This window comes from Macrobrachium nipponense, chromosome 48, assembly GCF_015104395.2.
Source record: "Macrobrachium nipponense isolate FS-2020 chromosome 48, ASM1510439v2, whole genome shotgun sequence".
Taxonomy (NCBI): Eukaryota; Metazoa; Arthropoda; class Malacostraca; order Decapoda; family Palaemonidae; genus Macrobrachium; species Macrobrachium nipponense.
Window position 1 is genome coordinate 22792962 of NC_087223.1, and position 19566 is coordinate 22812527.

At 40.0% G+C, this 19566-nt stretch overlaps 1 protein-coding gene across 1 annotated transcript in view; it reads right to left on the reverse strand.

The window, feature by feature from the left end:
• The window catches only part of LOC135205125 (gamma-1-syntrophin-like), a 291815-nt gene that overhangs the window by 63925 nt on the left and 208324 nt on the right, over positions 1 to 19566 (reverse strand). Inside the window, 1 exon segment of the mRNA XM_064235479.1 lies at positions 8695 to 8841. Within this exon segment, the coding sequence (XP_064091549.1) occupies positions 8695 to 8841 (147 nt within the window).

Here is a 19566-nt window from a genome sequence, read left to right on the forward strand (position 1 = left end):
CTCTCATTCAACAGAGACCTGGAATGATTTAAATTCGTTCTCTCCATTCAACGAGAAACCTGGAAACGATTTAAATTCGTTCTCTCATTCAAAACAGAGACCTGGGAACGATTTAAAATTCGTTCTTCTCATTCAAACAGGAAACCTCCGGGAACGATTTGTAAATTGCGTTCTCTCATTCAACAGATGGACCTGGAACGATTTAAATTCGTTCTCTCATTCAACAGACACCTGGAATGATTTAAATTCGTTCTCTCATTCAACAGAGACCTGGAACGATTTAAATTCGTTCTCTCATTCAACAGACACCTGGAATCGATTTAAATTCGTTCTCTCATTCAACAGAGACCTGGAACGAATTTAAAATTCGTTTATCTTCATTCAACAGACAACCTGGAAATGATTTTAAATTCGTTCCTTCTCATTCAAACAGGAGGACCTGGAAACGGATTTAAATTTGCGTTCTCTCATTCCAACAGAACCACCTGGAAACGATTTAAATTAAATTTCCGTTTTCTCTCATTTCAACAGCGACCTGGAACGATTTAAAAATTTGCTCGCTTCTCTCATCCAACAGAGGGACCTGGAATGATTTAAATTCGTTCTCTCATTCAACAGAGACCTGGAACGATTTAAATTCGTTCTCTCATTCAACAGAGACCTGGAATGATTTAAATTCGTTCTCTCATTCAACAGAGACCTGGAACGATTTAAATTCGTTCTCTCATTCAACAGAGACCTGGAATGATTTAAATTCGTTCTCTCATTCAACAGAGACCCTGGAATGATTTGTAAATTAGGTTCTCTCAATATCAAATACAGAGACCCTGGAACGATTTAAATTCGTTCTTCTCATTCAACAGAGGACCTGGGGAAGATGATTTTAAAATTCGTTTTTCCTTCTCATTCAACAGAGACCTGGAACAACGATTTAAACTCGTTGCTCTCATTCAAAACAGAGGAACCTGGGAATGGATTTAAATTCGTTCTCTCATTCTCAAACAGGAGACCTGGGGAAACGATTTAAAATTCGTTCTCTCATTCAAACCAGAGACCTGGAACATGATTTTAAATTCGTTCTTCTATTCATTCACAGGACACCTGGAATGAATTTAAATTCAGTTTCCTCTCCAATTCAACAGACACCTGGAACGATTTAAATTCGTTCCTCTCATTCAACCAGACACCATGGAACGGATTTAAATTCGATTCTCTCATTCAACAAGACACCTGGCAATGATTTTAAAATTTCGTTCTTCATTCAATTCAACCGACACCTGGGAATGATTTTAAAATTTCTGTTCTCTCATTCAACACAGACCACCTGGCTAAACCGATTTAAAACATTCGTTTCTCCTCATTCAACAGACACCTGGAATGATTTAAATTCGTTCTCTCATTCAACAGACACCTGGAACGATTTAAATTCGTTCTCTCATTCAACAGACACCTGGAACGATTTAAATTCGTTCTCTCATTCAACAGAGACCTGGGAACTGATTTAAATTTCGTTCTCTCATTCCAACAGAGGACCTGGAACGATTTAAATTCGTTCTTCTCATTTCCAACAGAGACCATGGAACGATTGTTAAATTCGTTCTCTCATACAACAGCGCCTGGAACGATTTAAATTCGTTTCCTCTCATTCAAAACAGAGAAGGACCTGGAACGATTTAAACATTCGTTCTCTCAATTCAACAGGGAGACAATGGAATCATGACCTTTAAATTTCGTTCTCTCATTCAAAACAGTGACCTGGAATGATTTCTAAATTCGTTCTTCTCAGTTCAACAGAACCAACCTGGAAAAACGATTTAAATTCGCTTCTCTCATTCCAACAGAGATCCTGGGAAATTGATTTAAATTCGTTCTCTCATTCAAAACAAGACACCTGGAACGAATTTAAACTTCGTTCTTCTCAGTTCAACAGACACCTGGAAAACGATTAAATTTCGTTCTTCTCATTCAACCAGAGGACCTGGCAATGATTTAAATTCGTTCTCTCATTCAACAGACCACCTGGAACGATTTAAAATTCGGTTCTCTATTCAACAGAGACCTGGAATGATTTTAAAATTCGTTCTCTCATTCAACAGAGAACCCTGGAAATGGATTGTAAATTCGTTCGTTCTCCATTCAACAACGAGACCTGGAACGATTTAAATTCGTTCTTCTCATCAAACATAGACCTGACCTGGCAAATCGAGATTAAATCGTTCTCTCATTCAACAGAGACCTGGAACGATTAAATTCGTTCTCTCATTCAAAAGGAGGACCTGACCGGGAATCTGACTTTAAATTCGTTCTCTCATTCAACAGAGAACTGGAACGATTTAAATTCGTTTCTCTCAATTCAACAGAGACCTGGAAACGATTTGTAAATTCGTTCTCTCATTCAAACAGGAGAACCTGGAATAAACGATTTGCTTTTAAAAGTTCCAGTTCTCTCATTCAACAGAGACCTGGAACACGATTTAAATCGTTCTCTCCATGCAAACAGAGGACCTGGAACGATTTAAATTCGTTCTCTTCATTCCAACAGAGACAGACCTCCGGAATGATTTAAATTCGTTGCTCTCATTCAACAGAGACCTGGAACGATTTAAATTCGTTTCTCTCATTCAAACAGCAGACCTGGAAAACGATTTAAATTCGTTTTCTCCTTCAAAGTAAACAGAGACCTGGAAACGATTTTTTTTTAAATTCGTTCCTCATTCAATTCAACAGAGACCGGGAAATGATTTTAAATTCGTTCTTCATCAATTAACAGACAACCTGGAATGATTTAAATTCGTTCTTCCCATTCAACAGACCACCTGGAAACGAGTTTAAATTCGTTCTCTCATTCAAACAGAGGACCATGGAACGATTTTAAATTCGGTTCTCTCATTCAACAGACACCTGGGAACGATTTAAATTCGGTTCATCTCATTCAAACAGGAGGACCTGGAATGATCTAAATTCGTCCTTCTCATTCCAACAGAAGGACCTGGAACGATTTAAATTCGTTCTCTCATTCAACGAGGGGGTGGACCTGGAACGATTTTTGTAAATTCGTTCTCTCATTTCAACAGGAGACCTGGAATGATTTTAAATCGTTCGTTCTTCATTCAACAGAGACCTGGAATGATTTTAAATTCGTTCTCCTAATTCAACAGACACCTGGAACGATTTAAAATGGTTCTCCTCATTCAAACAAGAGGGGACCACTGGAACGATTTAAAATTCGTTCTCTCATTCAACAGAACCACCTGGAAAAACGATTTAAATTCTTTCTTCTCTCATTCAACCAGAGACCTGGAATGATTTAAATTCTCGTGCCTCCTCCATTCAACAGACACCTGGAACGATTTAAATTGAGTTGTCTCTCATTCAACAGAACCACTGGAACATACGATTTAAATTCGGTTCTCTCATTCAACAAGAAACACCTGGAACGACAGTTAAATTCGTTCTCTCATTCAACAGAACCACCTGGAACGATTTTTAAATTCCGTTTCTCTCATTCAACAGGACACCTGGAACGATTTAAAGGTTCGTTTCTCTTCAAACAGATTTTAAAACCTTGGAACAGATTGTAAATTCGTTCTTCATTCAAAAGACCCACCTGGAACGATTTAAATTCGTTCTTCTCATTCAAAACAGACACCTTGGAAACGATTTAAATTCGTTCTCTCATTCAACAGACACCTGGAAACGGATTTAAATTCGTTCTCTCATTCAACAGGGGGACACCTGGAAACGAAATGTTTAAATTTCGTTCTCTCAATTCAACAGGACACCTGGAAACGATTTTGTAAATTCGTTCTCTCAATTCAACCAGACACCTGGAATGATTTTAAATTCGTTCATCTCATTCAAACAGACCACCTGGAATGCATTTAATTCGGTTCTCTCATTTCAACAGGACACATGGAACGAGTTAAATTCGTTCCTCACACAACAGACCTGGAACGATTTAAATTCGTCCTCCCTTCACAGAGACCTGGAACGATTTAAATTCGTCCTCCCTCAACAGAGACTGGAACGATTCAATTCTCCTCCCATTCAACAGAGACTGGAACCGTTAATTCGTCCTCCATTCAACAGACCTGGAACGATTTAAATTCGTCCTCCCATTCACAGAGACGGAACGTTAATTCGTCCTCCCATTCAACAGAGACCTGGAACGATTTAAATTCTCCCTCCCATTCAACAGACCTGAAACGATTTAAATTCGTCCTCCCATTCAACAGAGACTGGAACGATTTAAATTCGTCCTCCCATCAACAGAGACCTGGAACGATTTAATTCGTTCCTCATCACGACTGGAACGTTTCCAATTCTCCTCCCATTCAACGAGACCTGGAACATTAATTCGTCCTACACACAGAGCCTTTGAACGTTTCCAATTCGTCCTCATTCAACAGGACCTGGAACGATTTAAATTCGTTCCTCCCATTCAACAGAGCTAACCGTTAATTCGTCTCCCATTCAACAGAGACCTGGAACGTTTAAATTCGTCCTCCCATTCAACATTCTGGACGTTAAAATCCGTCTCCCATTCAAACAGAGACCTAACGGATAAATTCGTCCTCCATTCAACAGACCTGAAAAACGATTAAATTCTCCTCCCATTCAACAGCGACTGGAAACAGTTAAATTCGTCCTCATTCAACAGAGGACCTGGAACGATTTAAATTCGTCCTCCCTTCATCAACACCAAGAGACCTGGAACGATTTAAATTGTCCTCATTCAACAGAGACCTGGAACGATTTAAATTCGTCTCCCCTTCAATCACAGAAGCCTCCCATGAGATTAAGTTTCTCTCATTCAACAGAGACCTGGACGATTTTAAATTCGTCCTCTCAACGAGATAGGAAACGATTTAAATTCGTCCTCCCATTCAACAGAGACTGGAACGATTTAAAATTCGTCCTCTCAACAGAGACCGGAACGATTTAATTCGTCCTCATTCACAGAGACCTGGAACGTTAATTCGTTCTCCCATTCAACAGAGACCTGGAAACGATTTAAATCTCCTCCATTCAACAGAGACGGAATGTTTCCAATTCGTCTCCCTCACGAGCCTTGGAACGATTTAAATTCGTCTCATTCAACAGAGATCCGTGGAATTTCGATAAATTCGTCATCTCCATTCAACAGAGACCTGGAACGATTTAATTCGTTCTCTTCAACAGAGACCTTGGAACGTTTAAATTCGTCTCCCATTCAACAGAGACCTCGATGATTTCTCGTTTCTTCTCCCATTCAACAGAGATGGTGAGGTTTAATTCGTTCCTCATTCAACAGAGACCGGAATTTGTTAAATTGTCCTCTCATTCAAAAAACAGATTTGGAACGTTAATTCGTCCTCTCATTCAACAGAGTGACCAGGAACGATTAAATCGGTTTCCTTCTCTATTCAACGAGACCTGGCGTTAATCGTTCTCATTCAACAGAGAACTGGATCAGTTTAAATTCGTTCTCTCATTCAACAGAGACCTGGAACGTTAATTCGTCTCTCATTCAACGAGACCTGGAACAGTTCCAATTCTCCTCATTCAACAGAGACTGGAACGTTAATTGCCTCTCATTCAAACAGATTTACCTGGAAGATTTAAATTCGCTCCTCATTCACAGAGACCGAAACGATTTAAACTTCTCCCATTCAACAGAGACCTGGAAACGAATAAACTCGAAAAATTCCTCTCCATTCAACAGACCGAATAATTTAAATTCGTTCTCTCATTCAACAGAGACCTGGAACGTTTAAATTCGTTATCATTCAACAGACTGGAACGATTTAAATTTGTTCTCTCATTAACAGAGACCTGGAACGGTTAAATTCGTTCTCTCATTCAACAGACCTGGAACGATTTAAATTTGTTCTTTCATTCAAACAGACACCTTTTGACGGAATTTAAATTCGTCCTCTCATTCAACAGAGACCTGGTTTGAGACCGGAATTTTAAATTCGTCCTCTCATTCAAACAGACTGGAACGATTTAAATTCGTCCTTTCTTCAATCACAAGAGACCTGGAACAATTTAAATTCATCCTCTCTTCAACAGAGACTGGAACAAAAATCTTCTTCTCTCAGTTCAACAGAGACCTGGAACGATTAAATTCGTTCTCTCATTCAACAGAGCCTGGAAACGATTAAATTCGTTCTCTCATTCAAACAGATGGAACGATTTAAATTAGTCTCATTCAACAGAGACCTGGAACAGTTTAAATTCGTCCTCTCATTCAACAGACCTGGAACGATTTAAATTCGTTCTCTCATTCAACAGAGACCGGAAAACAATTAAATTCGTTCTCTCATTCAACAGAGACTGGAAACGTTTAAATTCGTTCTCTCTTCAACAGAGACCTGGAAAACGTTTAAATTCGTTCTCTCATTCACAGAGAGGAACCTTTGGAATTTCGATTTACATTCGTCCTCATTCAACGAGCCTGGAACGTTTTAATTCGTTCTCTCATTCAACGACCTGGAACGATTTAAATTCGCCTTCATTCAACAGAGACCCTGGAACATTTTAAATTCTTTCTCTCATTCAGGAGACCTGGAATAATTTAAATTCGTTCCTCTCATTCAAAAACAGAGACCTGGAACGTTTAAATTCGTTCTCATTCAACAGAGACCTGGAACATTAAATTCTTCTCTCATTCAACAGAGACCTGGAGAAAATTCGTTCTTCATTCAACAGAGACCTGGAACGATTAAATTCGTTCTCCCATTCAACAGAGACCTGGAACAGTTTAAATTCGTTCTCTCATTCAACAGACCTGGAATAATTTAAATTCGTCCTCTCATTCAACAGAGACCTGGAAATTATTTAAATTCGTTTTTCTCTCATTCAAACAGAGACCTGGAATAATTTTTCGTTCTCTCATTCAACAGAGACCTGGAACAGTTTCATCAACAGAGACCTGGAAACAGTTTTAAATTCACAGAGACCTGGCTTTAAACGTTCATTAACAGAGCCTGGACTTTAAATTCGTTCTCTCATCAACAAAGAACACTTCGACCGGAAACTTTAAATTCGTTCTCTCATTCAACAGAGATCTGGACGGAATTTAAATTCGCTCTATTAACCACCCAAGAGATTCTGAACAGTTCAAATCCTTCCCCAATTCTTTCTCTTCAAAGTTGTCCAGTTGGTTGTTTTGGAATCTTGAATGGATAGTGACCCCACAAATGTTTTGAATTGAATTTAGAATCTAGCAAGCACTTGGGACCTATGAGGTCATTCAGCGCTGAAAAGGGAATTGACAGAGAAGAGGTTTAAAAGGGTGACAGGAGAGGAAAACCTCATAGCAGTTGCGGTCTATAACAGCCAGAAATGGCCAGGTTGGGAAAGAAAGAGACTATGAAAGGGAGTACAGTAAAAGGAAACGGAAAATGGGGGTTGCAGCTATGGGTCGTGCCAAAATATGTATATATATATATATATAATATATATATATATATATATATATATATATATATATATATGGGTCTCTATCGTCTGATTTAACAACATTTCTCAAAGACCCTCATCACAACTCATTATACGTAACTATCTCATTATACTAATGGATGCAGGCTGGCTTCTCACTTCTCAAAGGAGAGGCCTATTTGGATAGTCTGACTACATTTGCATCGGAGAGAGAGAGAGAGAGAGAGAGAGAGAGAGAGAGAGAGAGAGAGAGAGAGGTACTTTCGTATTCATCAGAAACTCGAACGCAGAGAGACAGAGAGAGATAAAGCATGTATCTCTTATGGGCTGAAACTCTTGAAATTATTTACTGTTTGTCATTAATTATTGTTTATAGTTGTATTTCTACGATATTCCCAGGGTATATTAACTAGAAATTAATGCCAGACCTGTGACAAAATACGAATGAAGATATTCACGAACGGGTAAATAACTGCTTCTTATTTTTCACATTGCAATAATCTCCCCAAAGTGTACCGAGCTGTATGTCAATAAAACGACAGGAATTGAACTCGGGGACTATTGACGTCATCTTCCATCACTGGTTATGATTCCAATAAAGTTGCTGCTGCTGCTGCTGCTCTCTCGAGACTTCTAAGAACTGGCGTCCAGTGGTCCCCCCTCGGAAAACTTAGAGGGCAGTTTCAAGGCAAAGATGTGAGGGAAGGGGCACCCCAGATGACAAATGATTCTGATTTTTTTTTACTACTGTCCAAAATGAAGTCATTCACTAAGATGACTTTGCCGACAGATTTCTCTCTCTCTCTCTTTGAGTTATATTATACTCAGGGTGAACGCTAATGAAGAAATCCAGATTCTGGAAATCCAGATTCTGGAAATCCAGATTAGGGAAATCCCGGTTTCTGAAATCCAGATTATGGAAATCCAAGATTCCGGAAAATCCAGATTCTGGAAATCCAGATTATGGAAATCCAGATTCTGGAAATCCAGATTCTGGAAATCCAGATTCTGGAAATCCAGATTCTGGAAATCCAGATTCTGGAAATCCAGATTCTGGAAATCCAGATTCTGGAAATCCCGGATTCTGAAATCCAGATTAATGGAAATCCAGATTCTGGAATCCATAATCCTGGAAATTCCTGGAAATCCCATTCTGGGAATCCAGGGTTCTGGAAGCGAACGTTAACTAAAGACTCTACAACCCGTCTGACCCTCGTATTCACAACCTTCACCAAGCGTCTACGGGATGACTGATTGATCTCTACTCACCCTGGCGTCAGGTCCGTTCGACTCCAGCGTCTTCGTGCTGATGACCAGCTGCTCTTTTTGTAGGACCAGCGAATCGGACGTGAGGATCAGCTTCATCGGCTGTGGCTTCGACTTCCCGTCGCTGACGCTGACGAGACCGGCGTGCATCTGTTCGGATGAGGGAAAAATAGGGACGTTTTTAAACCTCAGTTGAAGGGGACGAGTTAAATGGTTCATATTTTTATAAAATAATAAAAAAAAAACCTGTATTTTTAATTATACCTTTTTCCTCCGATACACTGAAATGGAACACAGAGTTTAGGACAAAGGCCAAGCTAAGCTGGGACCTACTAGGTCAGTCCAGCGCTGGGGACCTATGGGGTGGTTCATCCGTCGCTGGGACCCTATGGGGTCATCCCATGCCTGGGAACTACGAGGTCATCCAGCGCTACTGGGACCTTCGAGGTCATCCAGAACATTAGATAAGAAAAGTGGAAGATTAGGTAAGTTTTCGAAAGGGTGTCCCTGGAATGAAAACCCTCAAAGTTATTGCACTATAACGAAATAATATACAGACAGGAGAAGGGGGGTGGATATATTAATATATATAATTATATATTATATATATATATATAATATATTATATAATATATACTCATATATATATATATATAGCAAGATGGAAGAAAGATAATATGAATGGAGGTACAGTAAAAAAAAAAAAGGATTGGAAAGGGTTACCCTTCTCTGACAAGAGAGAAATTCGTGTGTGTTCATAATCAGTGATTTGTTTTATCGGAAAATTTTCATTTTCAGTAAGAAATGTCACATGCCACAGAAGCAGATTGACATATTCTCTCTACAAATAGTATAGATCTTAGCGAGAGAGAGAGAGAGAGAGAGAGAGAGAGAGAGAATCTGCACCTACACAAAAACATATTTCCGGGTTAAGAGCTCTCCTAGGGCTGCCCTCCCGAAGGATTAGACTTTATTTTCCAAGCGGCTAGGAACGGGACCTACAGCTTCTCGTGGCATCTGACTCACATTGTATCGAGAAATGAATACCTCTGGGTCCGCGAGAGGAGCGATCTCGGGCTACCAGATCGTCCAACGAGGAACTGGGAAATCAAGTTGATATATATATATATATCGTGGAAATCCTTCGCTCATGTAAATTGTTACGAGTCGAGATTTATGGGGCCATAACGCCCCCAGCCCCTCCCCCTCCCCCTGGCCCCCAATTTTTCGCGGCCTGGGGGTTTTTCCGGTGGGGGGGGGGGGGGGTGGGGGGGAGCTTCATTCTAACAGAAATCTCCGCCATGGACAGAAAATGCTTTTCTTATTAGATGAATTGGTCAGATTTTCTGGGCTGAAGTCGACATGAGGCTTTGCATTGTCTAAGTTTTGTTATTGTTTGGAGAGCTTGTATGTATGTATGTATATGTATGTATGTATGTATGTATGCTGTATATATATATATATATATATATAACATTTCTCTATCATCATCTATCTTCCCCTACCTGTTTCACCTTCCCATCCCATTTTTTATTTTTTTATTTTTGATTTTTTTACATTTTTCATCCCCACCTCTCTACATCCTGAAGACTACTCTCCGGGGACTTTCCCCTGCGCTCCCCCACCCACACCCCCAAACCCACAAAAAAGGTAAAGGCGTATGCCCCCCCCCCTCCCCCAACAGCAGCAGCGGCAGGGAGAAAGGTATTGATTCTGCATGAGTGAGCCATAGACTCCCAAAAGAGAGAGAGAGAGAGAGAGAGAGAGAGAGAGAGAGAGAGAGAGAGAGAGAGAGAGAGAGAGAGAGGTAAGTTATAGTGAGTGTGTTTGTTTTTTAGCCTTCTTCAAAGGCCCTATGCTATGCTGTGGCAGCCTCCTATCCAAGCAATCATTACTTTCTATGTTCACCTGTATACAAATTTCCTATATATTATATAAATATACATATATGTATAAATAAACATATATAAAAACACTAAGATATTCAGAACCGATTGGACAAGCTATATATATATATATCAATCAGCCCAAGTCACCCCACCAAGAATCCAAAGGAAAATAATTAATATAAAAAATAATAGTAATAAAAATTAATATTTTTGCTAATGAGCTAAACATCTCTACTGGCGAAGTAGACATAAGTATCTATAGTGTGTTTTGGCAAATCAACAGGGATAGATAGATACTCCGCTTAGAGACGTCCCATTATTGACAGGTCGATATTGCTGAATATTTCAAACCTGCATTGGGTATGGGGAGATATGTATATATATAGTCTCTCTCTCTCTCTCTCTCTCTCCTCTCTTCTCTCTCCTCTCTCTATCTCTCTCTCTCTCCAATGGACCTATTCAACAAACACTTTGCTAAGAAAATTATTTTGAAGGGTATCTTCTACTGAGCTTATCGCCTCTCTCTCTCTCTCTCTCTATATCTCTCTCTCTCTCTCTCTCTCTCTCTCTCATCCCTCTCATCAGTCACCAGTTATATTCCCAGATCTTGATCTCCGTCCAACACCCGGGGTGGGGCAGGGGGTGGGGGTGGGGGGGGGGGGCGTGACTGAATGTACGTATAACATTAATGACCGCCTCTACAAGCGTCATATAAATAAACACACACACACACATACAAATATGTACATATGCGTGTATGCATATGCATACATATCCAGTACGTGAATATATTGATAAAAAATAAAAAATTCAAAACTCCCAACATTCATTTAGGCCACTAAATTCCTCGCAAACATCTGGGATTTGATAAAACACCAGCAACATCACCCCTTCCCCACCCCCGGATTAAAAAAATATAATTTGGCAACTCAAAAAATAATTTTAAAAAGCTCAAAAATAGCTACTAGGCAACTCATCCATCAGCTGTGATACGGGAATGCGAGCCTTACGTCACGTCTCGCTAAAGTCGATTTTTGTATTTGTTTTTGAAAATAGAAAATACCATTTTTTTTAAATAGATTTTTTTTTTAGTTGTACGGGAGTTGTTCCGGGGGCTGATTTTTTTTCTTTTTCTTTTTTTTAATTCTCATTCTTTTTGTGTATTGTTTCCCGTCATAAATCAATCATTATTCGGTTTACGTGTATTTGTGTGTGTGGTGTGTGTTGGTGTTTGTGCCCTCAGCAAATGAGTTACGGGATATAATTACCAGCTGGAGACCATTATATTAAAAGCATATTTTCGCATATAAATAGAACACTCTCTCTCTCTCTCTCTCTCTCTCTCTCTCTCTCACTAAAATGTACAGTAACGTTACGTACGTACGAATCGTTCTATCCAAGTCCATGAAAAAAATATGAAAAACTTAAATCATTCGTTTAATTAACCATTATCTTTTTATTAATGTATATAAATACATACATACATACATACATACATACATACATCACACATATATACATGCATGCATAATAATTTTTTTAATTATTTGCATGAAACAAACCTAAAAAAACCATAAGAATGAAAAAATGACATATAACAAGCAAGCACACGTATTCAACAACAGTTGAAAGCAAAAAAAAAAAAAAAAAAAAAAAAAAAAAATCACCTCTAACCGTCAACAAACTAATCATTTTTTTTTTTTTTTTTTTTTTTTTTTTTTTGAACCTGGACGCCAACCCAGAAAACCCCACGAAATCTCCGGCCTCGTCGTGACCCACTGTCCCTTCGACGAGACAGCTGAATGTCGAATTCAGGCCAGGGGCCCTCCAGCACTGGGACCTATGAGGTCATTCAGCGCTGAAACTGAAATTAGAGATTAGAAAGGTTTGAAGGGTGTAACAGGAGGAAAACCTCAAAGCAGTTACGCTATGAATCAATCGTCAGGCGTGGGTGGTTAAGCAAGATGGAAGAAAGAGAATATGAAAGGAGGTACAGTAAAAGGAACGAAATAAATGTGTGTCAATTATTACGAAATGCTTATCCTTAGACTCGGTTTCAATCGCAGGTCACTGCGTCGGGTGCTCGCTTGAATGTTTCGTATCCAAATGAATATTTTATGACATTCCCCGTTTTTACCTTTTTGGAATAAACGTTAAAAAAAAATAAACGTTAAAAAAATAAACGTTAAAAAAAAATAAACGTTAAAAAAATAAACGTTAAAAAAAAACTCCTGAGGTCCGCGTTAAATTTATTCTAGAGGGACTTTTATAAACAGGTTCTCATCAAGAGGATCTTCGTACATAATTCAAGAGAGGTTTATGAATGGAGAATATTCTGGAACCTTCCTGACGTTTGGGGGAAACATCACTCACTAACAGAAGCATAAAAAGGCTGGAAGGTCTAGTGTCAAAAAAAACGAAGTTCCTGTAAAGGGTATAAGGCCACCGAAAAATAGATCTATCTTTCTGTGGTCTTGGTATCATGCTGTACGAGCGCTGGACCATGAAACTAAACCACGGTCAGGTGGTATAGCCTGTTCTACGTCATTGCCAGACGCACGATTATAGCTAACTTTTGACTTTGAATGGTAAAAACTACTGAAGCTAGAGGGCTGTAATTTGGCACGTTTGACGTTTTGAGGGTGGATGATCAACGCACCAATTTGCAGCCCTCTAGCCTCAGTAGTTTGTAAGATCTGATGGCAGACAGAAAAAGTGCGGACGGACAGACAAAGCCATCTCAATAGTTTTCTCTTAAACAAAAAAATACGTTTTGTTTTCCTCACTGCACCCTACACCATCCGGGGTGAGTAGAAGTAAATCAATTTCTAAACATGTGTGATAAATCCCCCCAAAAATATATGATATACCCATCAAGAGGCGTCATACAAACTTGATAAATCCATCAACATGTAATCCAGTGACCTGATAAAATATTTAACATTAAGAACCAGAGACGTGATAAACGCACGTAATCCAAACTGCTGACAAATCCATAAACACATGTAATCCAATAAACTGATCAATCCTATTTCACAGAGATGTGAAATACCCATCTGGACACAATCCCAACACTAGATGTAAGGATGGACGTCAATCTGGCCGAGTGGGAAGCCAGACCCTTAATCTGTTTACCAACTCCAAAAAGAAGACGTTTCCATGCGAAGGTCACCTTTAATGTGGGGGGGGGGGGGGGGGGGAGAGAGACCACTCTGCTCTACTCCACCAATCACTCGAGTGTTTGGTATGTTTACCCCCGTAGGGAAGTAGCGCCGCCCCAGTGCACCTCACAGAAATTACCGAAGGTTCTTTTGCAGCGTGTCTTCCATATGTCCCCTAGTTGTCATTCATTTCACTGCACCTCCATTCATATTACCTTTCTTTTACCTCACTAGCTATCTGCCCCTCTCTCCTAACAATCATACCTTACTGTAGCATTGTAAAAGAATATCGACGTCCAACTGCCAACAAAGCACAACATAACCAACCAAATGTTATGTACCTTGTTTGTCGACTCGCTTTATAATCCCTTGTTTACACACCTGAGGCGATTGTTTGTCTATTTGCATATTCTGGACCCTCATAGAGGGGAAATATATATATATGAGGGATGGTCATAAGGGGGAAGGCTATTTCCGAATCCTTTCGGGATCAAACTCCCGGTCTCTCTCGTACGATAGGCCAGGGTGTTACCGACTGACCCGCACACTTGAAACCTTGGCCTTCTCAATCGAGAGGGATGGGGTTCATTTACACGAGGCAGAAATTTACTTTTGTGAGGCAATTGCTCAAGTGATTATTAGGACCTATATATATAATATATATATATATATATATATATATATATATATATATGTATATATATATATATATAAAAAGATTTACAGGGTGCATGACATAAAAAAGAGACGTTTTTGAAGACTGCTGCTTCTAAACAAGTTGATGGTATGGCGATGGGTTTCCCTTTTGGGCCCAACGTTCGCAAATATTTTTATGTGTCACTTCGAGGAAGAGCAGCTGCTGGACAGCTGCCCTCTCAGTATTTACCCCTTATTATACAAAAGATATGTAGATGATACTTTTACCTTGTTTAGATCTCGTTCTGATGCTGAAACTTTCCTTGATCTCGCTAACAGTAGACATCCTAATATAAAATTCAGTATTGAAGTTCAGCAGGATAATAAGTTATCCTTTTTAGATGTTTCAGTCTCACGAGAATCAGACTGTTTTAACACAAGTATTTGGAAGAAACCTACATTCACGGGTTTAGGATCCAACTTCTATAGTAGTTGTTTTTTTTAACTTTAAATTAAATGCCTTGTCTACTCTTTTATAAAAAGCCTTCCATTTATCCTCGAACTGGCATGCCTTTAATAAGGAAATTCATTTTTTACACGAGTTTTTTACCAACAACTTTTTTCCATCTGACCTATTTTTTCAGTAAGTGCGGAAAATTTTAAACAACCAATTCATGCCAAAGTACAATACTCCAACCGTTCCCAAACTTCAAATCTATGCCAGTGTTCCATTTCTGCATGATAAAAGTTTTAACCAAAAGCTTTCGCAGATTATTTCAAGATATTATGGATCAGTCAAAATTAATCTCATTCCAAAGAATCCTCTGAAGATTGGATCTTTATTCAATACTAAAGACCGTTTAGGCGACCTTATGACGTCTGGGGTGATATATAAGTACGATTGTCCTCGGTGTTCTCGAGGAACTTACGTGGGCTGCACCAAAAAACTTTTGAAGGTACGCGCCGACTCTCACAGAGGTGTTAGATATCGAAAGGGCAATAAATTGAGTAATCCCGAATTTTCGAACATAAAGAGAACATGTCAAAAAATGTGGTAGCACTATCTATTCTAGAATCTCTAACTATCAAACAGACAGTACCATTCTTGAATGCACAAAACTCATCCACCCCTCCCTACCTGTCGTAACCGTCTTCTTTCCCTTTCACCTGCCCTTATTCCATTCACCCTTCTTCTCCTTTCTATATAGGTTGGTACCTCCTGTATTGATGAATGAATCCTGATGTAAATTTGATTTTAACCAGATTTTTGTATAATTTGTTTGTTTTTATAATTTACAAGATTTATTCTTTTATTTACAGCCTGGAAAATGAGACTTGTTGTCTTGAAACGTCGGCACTAATAAAGATGTTTTTATGTACCAGCCTGTTTCCACTGCCCTCTGATCTTCATATATGAACTGATTAGCTGTCCACCTGTATCCTATATATATATATATATATATATATATATATATATATATATATATATATATATATATATATATATATACAGTCGACCCCCTCCCCAACTACGGGCCAACGCAACCAGCTGTCCAACAGGTTTCTGATTCATTGCTCATTTTCCACCGGAGCTCAGCAGATCTGACCATATTCTCTCTCTCTCTCTCTCTCTCTCTCTATAAATAGCCACAAAATAAGGAAGAGTCGGAGATCTGCCGGAAAAGAGGACCCGTTTCCAGAAGGGAAGACGAAGCCATAGCCAAGTATCGGAATCATCTTTGGGGCAGGAAATGAGACGGAGGGAAAAGAGGCTGCTTTGGCATTTACGACAAGAGAGAGAGAGAGAGAGAGGAGAGAGAGAGAGAGAGATTGTTTTTTAATAGGACCTGAGCTAGAAAGGGCATAAGGCTGCCTTTCGAGTTGGCCTTCAAAGAACAAGACAGTTTGAGATTATTACATAATTCTTAATGGGAGGTCATCATGATGCAAGACAGCTGACTAATACACACACACACACACACACACCTGGTCGGTATCTGAATGGGTGACCATCCCCTGAATCTCAAGCATTTAACACAGTCACTCCCCTAGCCTTCGTCTGATCGACAACACTGAATAACATCGTGTCTGCTCAGTACTTGAATGGGTATCCAACGGCGAGTACCGAAAATAAACGGCACTGTGGATTTACTATACCGAAACTGGCGCCGACACTGAAAGCCAACTGAGTGAATGAGAACAAGAACTGAACTTTGAACTTTGCAAAGAGTAAATGGCAAGCAGGAGATCCACAATAACATCCAACAAATGCTTTATTTGCTGCAGACATCCAAGCACTCGAGGCCCTATGTTTACATATTTACACGCTGTTCAAATCATTAGTGTGACCAGTTTCATCGATACAGTACTATAGTAGATTCACATCACCCGTGCATCTGATGTCTAGGCCAGTCCCTTACGAAACTCCTGACTGGCTGTTGATAAGCCAATCACAGGGCTGGAAACTCTCCTTAGTCTCTCTCTAGAGTTCACATAGGGATACTTTTAAAAGATGTATCCCTCAGGGGAGGTGGAACGTAGATCCTACCCATGTGAACTCTCGAGAGAGACTGAGGAGAGTTTCCAGGCCTGTGATTGGCTTATCAACAGCCAATCAGGAGCGTCGGTTGATGTGAATTTACTATAGTATTTCTCCAGAGTCGTCTTTGCATTACTATGCGTGGAAGTGTTCTGCGCAAGGGACTCATCCACGATTCAGCTGTTAAAAGTTCCACTTGGGGCAAGGAGCGAATTTACCTCTATTCTCGAGACTGCGTGAGTGTTTATATATATATATATATATATATATATATATATATATATATATATATATATATATAGATATATACATACACGCATATATATATAACAATTCCAGCAAAAAAATGAACGCCCGACATAAAGCAAAAGCGACTCCAGTTCTGCTTTTGCAAGCGCGTTCAAAAACAAAAGTTGCAACGGTTTATATTTAGCAAATCTCTCTGTTATTCTGTTTTTTTTTTTTGCTGACTTTCCCGCCTTTGCAATACGAGATGGGCATTGGACTGTGAAAAGGGATGAGCTCAAAACTTAGTATATTGTTACTTTAGGATATGCTATGTTATTTTATATATATCTATAATATACAATGTCAATCAAGGCCAAATCTTCGAAGAAAAGGGAAACGATGTTGTAACTGCTGCGAGCCTTTATTTATATATTCATCACTCTCCAAACTTTCGGATTCAGTCATACAGGTGGTGGCCTGCGTTGTTAGCACCTATAGTGGTGCCAGACACACGATCATGACTAACTTTAACCTTAAATAATATCAAAACTACAGGGGCTAGACGGCTGCAATCTGGTATGCTTGATGATTGGAGGGTGGGTGAACAATATGCCAGTTTGCAGCCCTCTAGCCTCAGTGGTTCTGAAGATCTGAGGGCTGAGGACAGAAAAAGTGCGGACGGACTTGACAATTAACCATCGCGATCGTTGCCTTTCACAGAAACCACAAACATAGAAAGAAAAATAGAAAAACCACTGAAGACATTTACAAACACAGCAACGAAGGCTGCATAAAAATGAGTCATGTCTTTATATGTATATATGCCAACACCCACATACATAATTCTATAGCAATTAAACTTTCAACCGATGAGCAACATTGCTCAAGGGCGTAGCCCAACTTTCTAACTAGCCCAGAAGTGGCGTCAGTTGTCCCCCAAACCCTCCCTTCAAAGAGCAGCCCCCCCGTGTCTCATTACCAAGGGTGACGTCAAGTTAGGATGCCTGAAGATTCTTCTGGGAGTGCCACTCTTACGTTGGGGGGGGGGGGGGGGGGGGGGGGGGGGGGGGGGGGGGGGGGGGGGGAGTCACAAGGAGCAACGCCCCCGGCCATAACCTCTCTTTCATGCCTTTGTACTTGAAGGCTGCGCCGGATGCTGTCTGATGGAAGGTGGGCCATCAGACAAAGCCCACGAATTCATCTGGGCTTCCGGATTTGAAGGCTTGGTGTAACGCGTGAGGGAAATCTCACAGAAAAAGATAAGAATGTCAACCTTGACTGAATTGAAATGGTCTAGTACGTATTCTTCAATATTGCTCCATCTCAAATGGGTCCCCGAGATCGATCCTAGATGGGAGATGCACATTATGATACCTCCCATGAACTTTTATGTACCAGGTAGTTAGTTGGTTGTAGAGGGTTGAAGCTAGATTGTCTGGTCCCTGAAGAAGTGTGGCTTCCTATTTCAGACGTATTAATTTAGACGTTTTCCATGATAAATGACTATAAGTCAGCGCCTCAGTGGCGTGATCGGTATGCTCTTGGCTTGCCACCTCGGTGCCGCGAGTTCGATTCTCGGGCATTCCATTGAGGTGTGAGAGATGTGTATTTCTGGTTATTTCTAGTGATAGAAGTTCACTCACGACGTGGTTAGGAAGTCACGTAAAGACGTTGGTTCCTTTGCTGAATAACACAGGCTCCATGCAACGTCAAAACACCACACAAACAAATAAACAAACAATATAATACAAGTCCGTTCCCAAGGGAAGTTATGTACAGTTCCGAGCTCAGCTCAAAGTACCTTCCTTTTACTTAACATGATAGGGTCCAGAAATAAAAGCGGTAACCCAGGCTGGATGACAGCAAGTCCCATGGTGGAGTTCGCCATCCGTAGACTGCCGTTGTTATAGAAAAAACAAAAGATATTTGAAATATACAGCTGAAAGCAGGCTGGACAACATCTGAACATCCCGGACTCGATGACAGCAAGTCCCATGGTGGAGTTCGCCACCTGTAGACTGCCATTATTATAAAAAAAAAACATATTTGAAATATACGGCTGAAAGCAGGCTGGACAACATCTGAACAGCCTGGGTTGGATGACGGCAAGTCTAATGGTGGAGTTCGCCATCCGTAGACTGCCATTATTATAGAAAAAACAAAACATGTTTGAAATATACAGCTGAAAGCAGGCTGGACAACATCTGGACAGCCATTTCCGAGCTGGGAATTGTGTCTGATGTATCTGTGAGGCACCGAGAGAAAGCCCTGTCTCAGTTGTGTTCCACCTCCCAGGAGATTCATCGGTGCAAATCTATTCGCCTGAGCCGGCCAATACAATTGGCATTAATGAATGAGAATTATGCACCTTTGCCGCAAATAGGAAACTTTATACGAGTCCTCACAGAGATGCAAAGTGTCT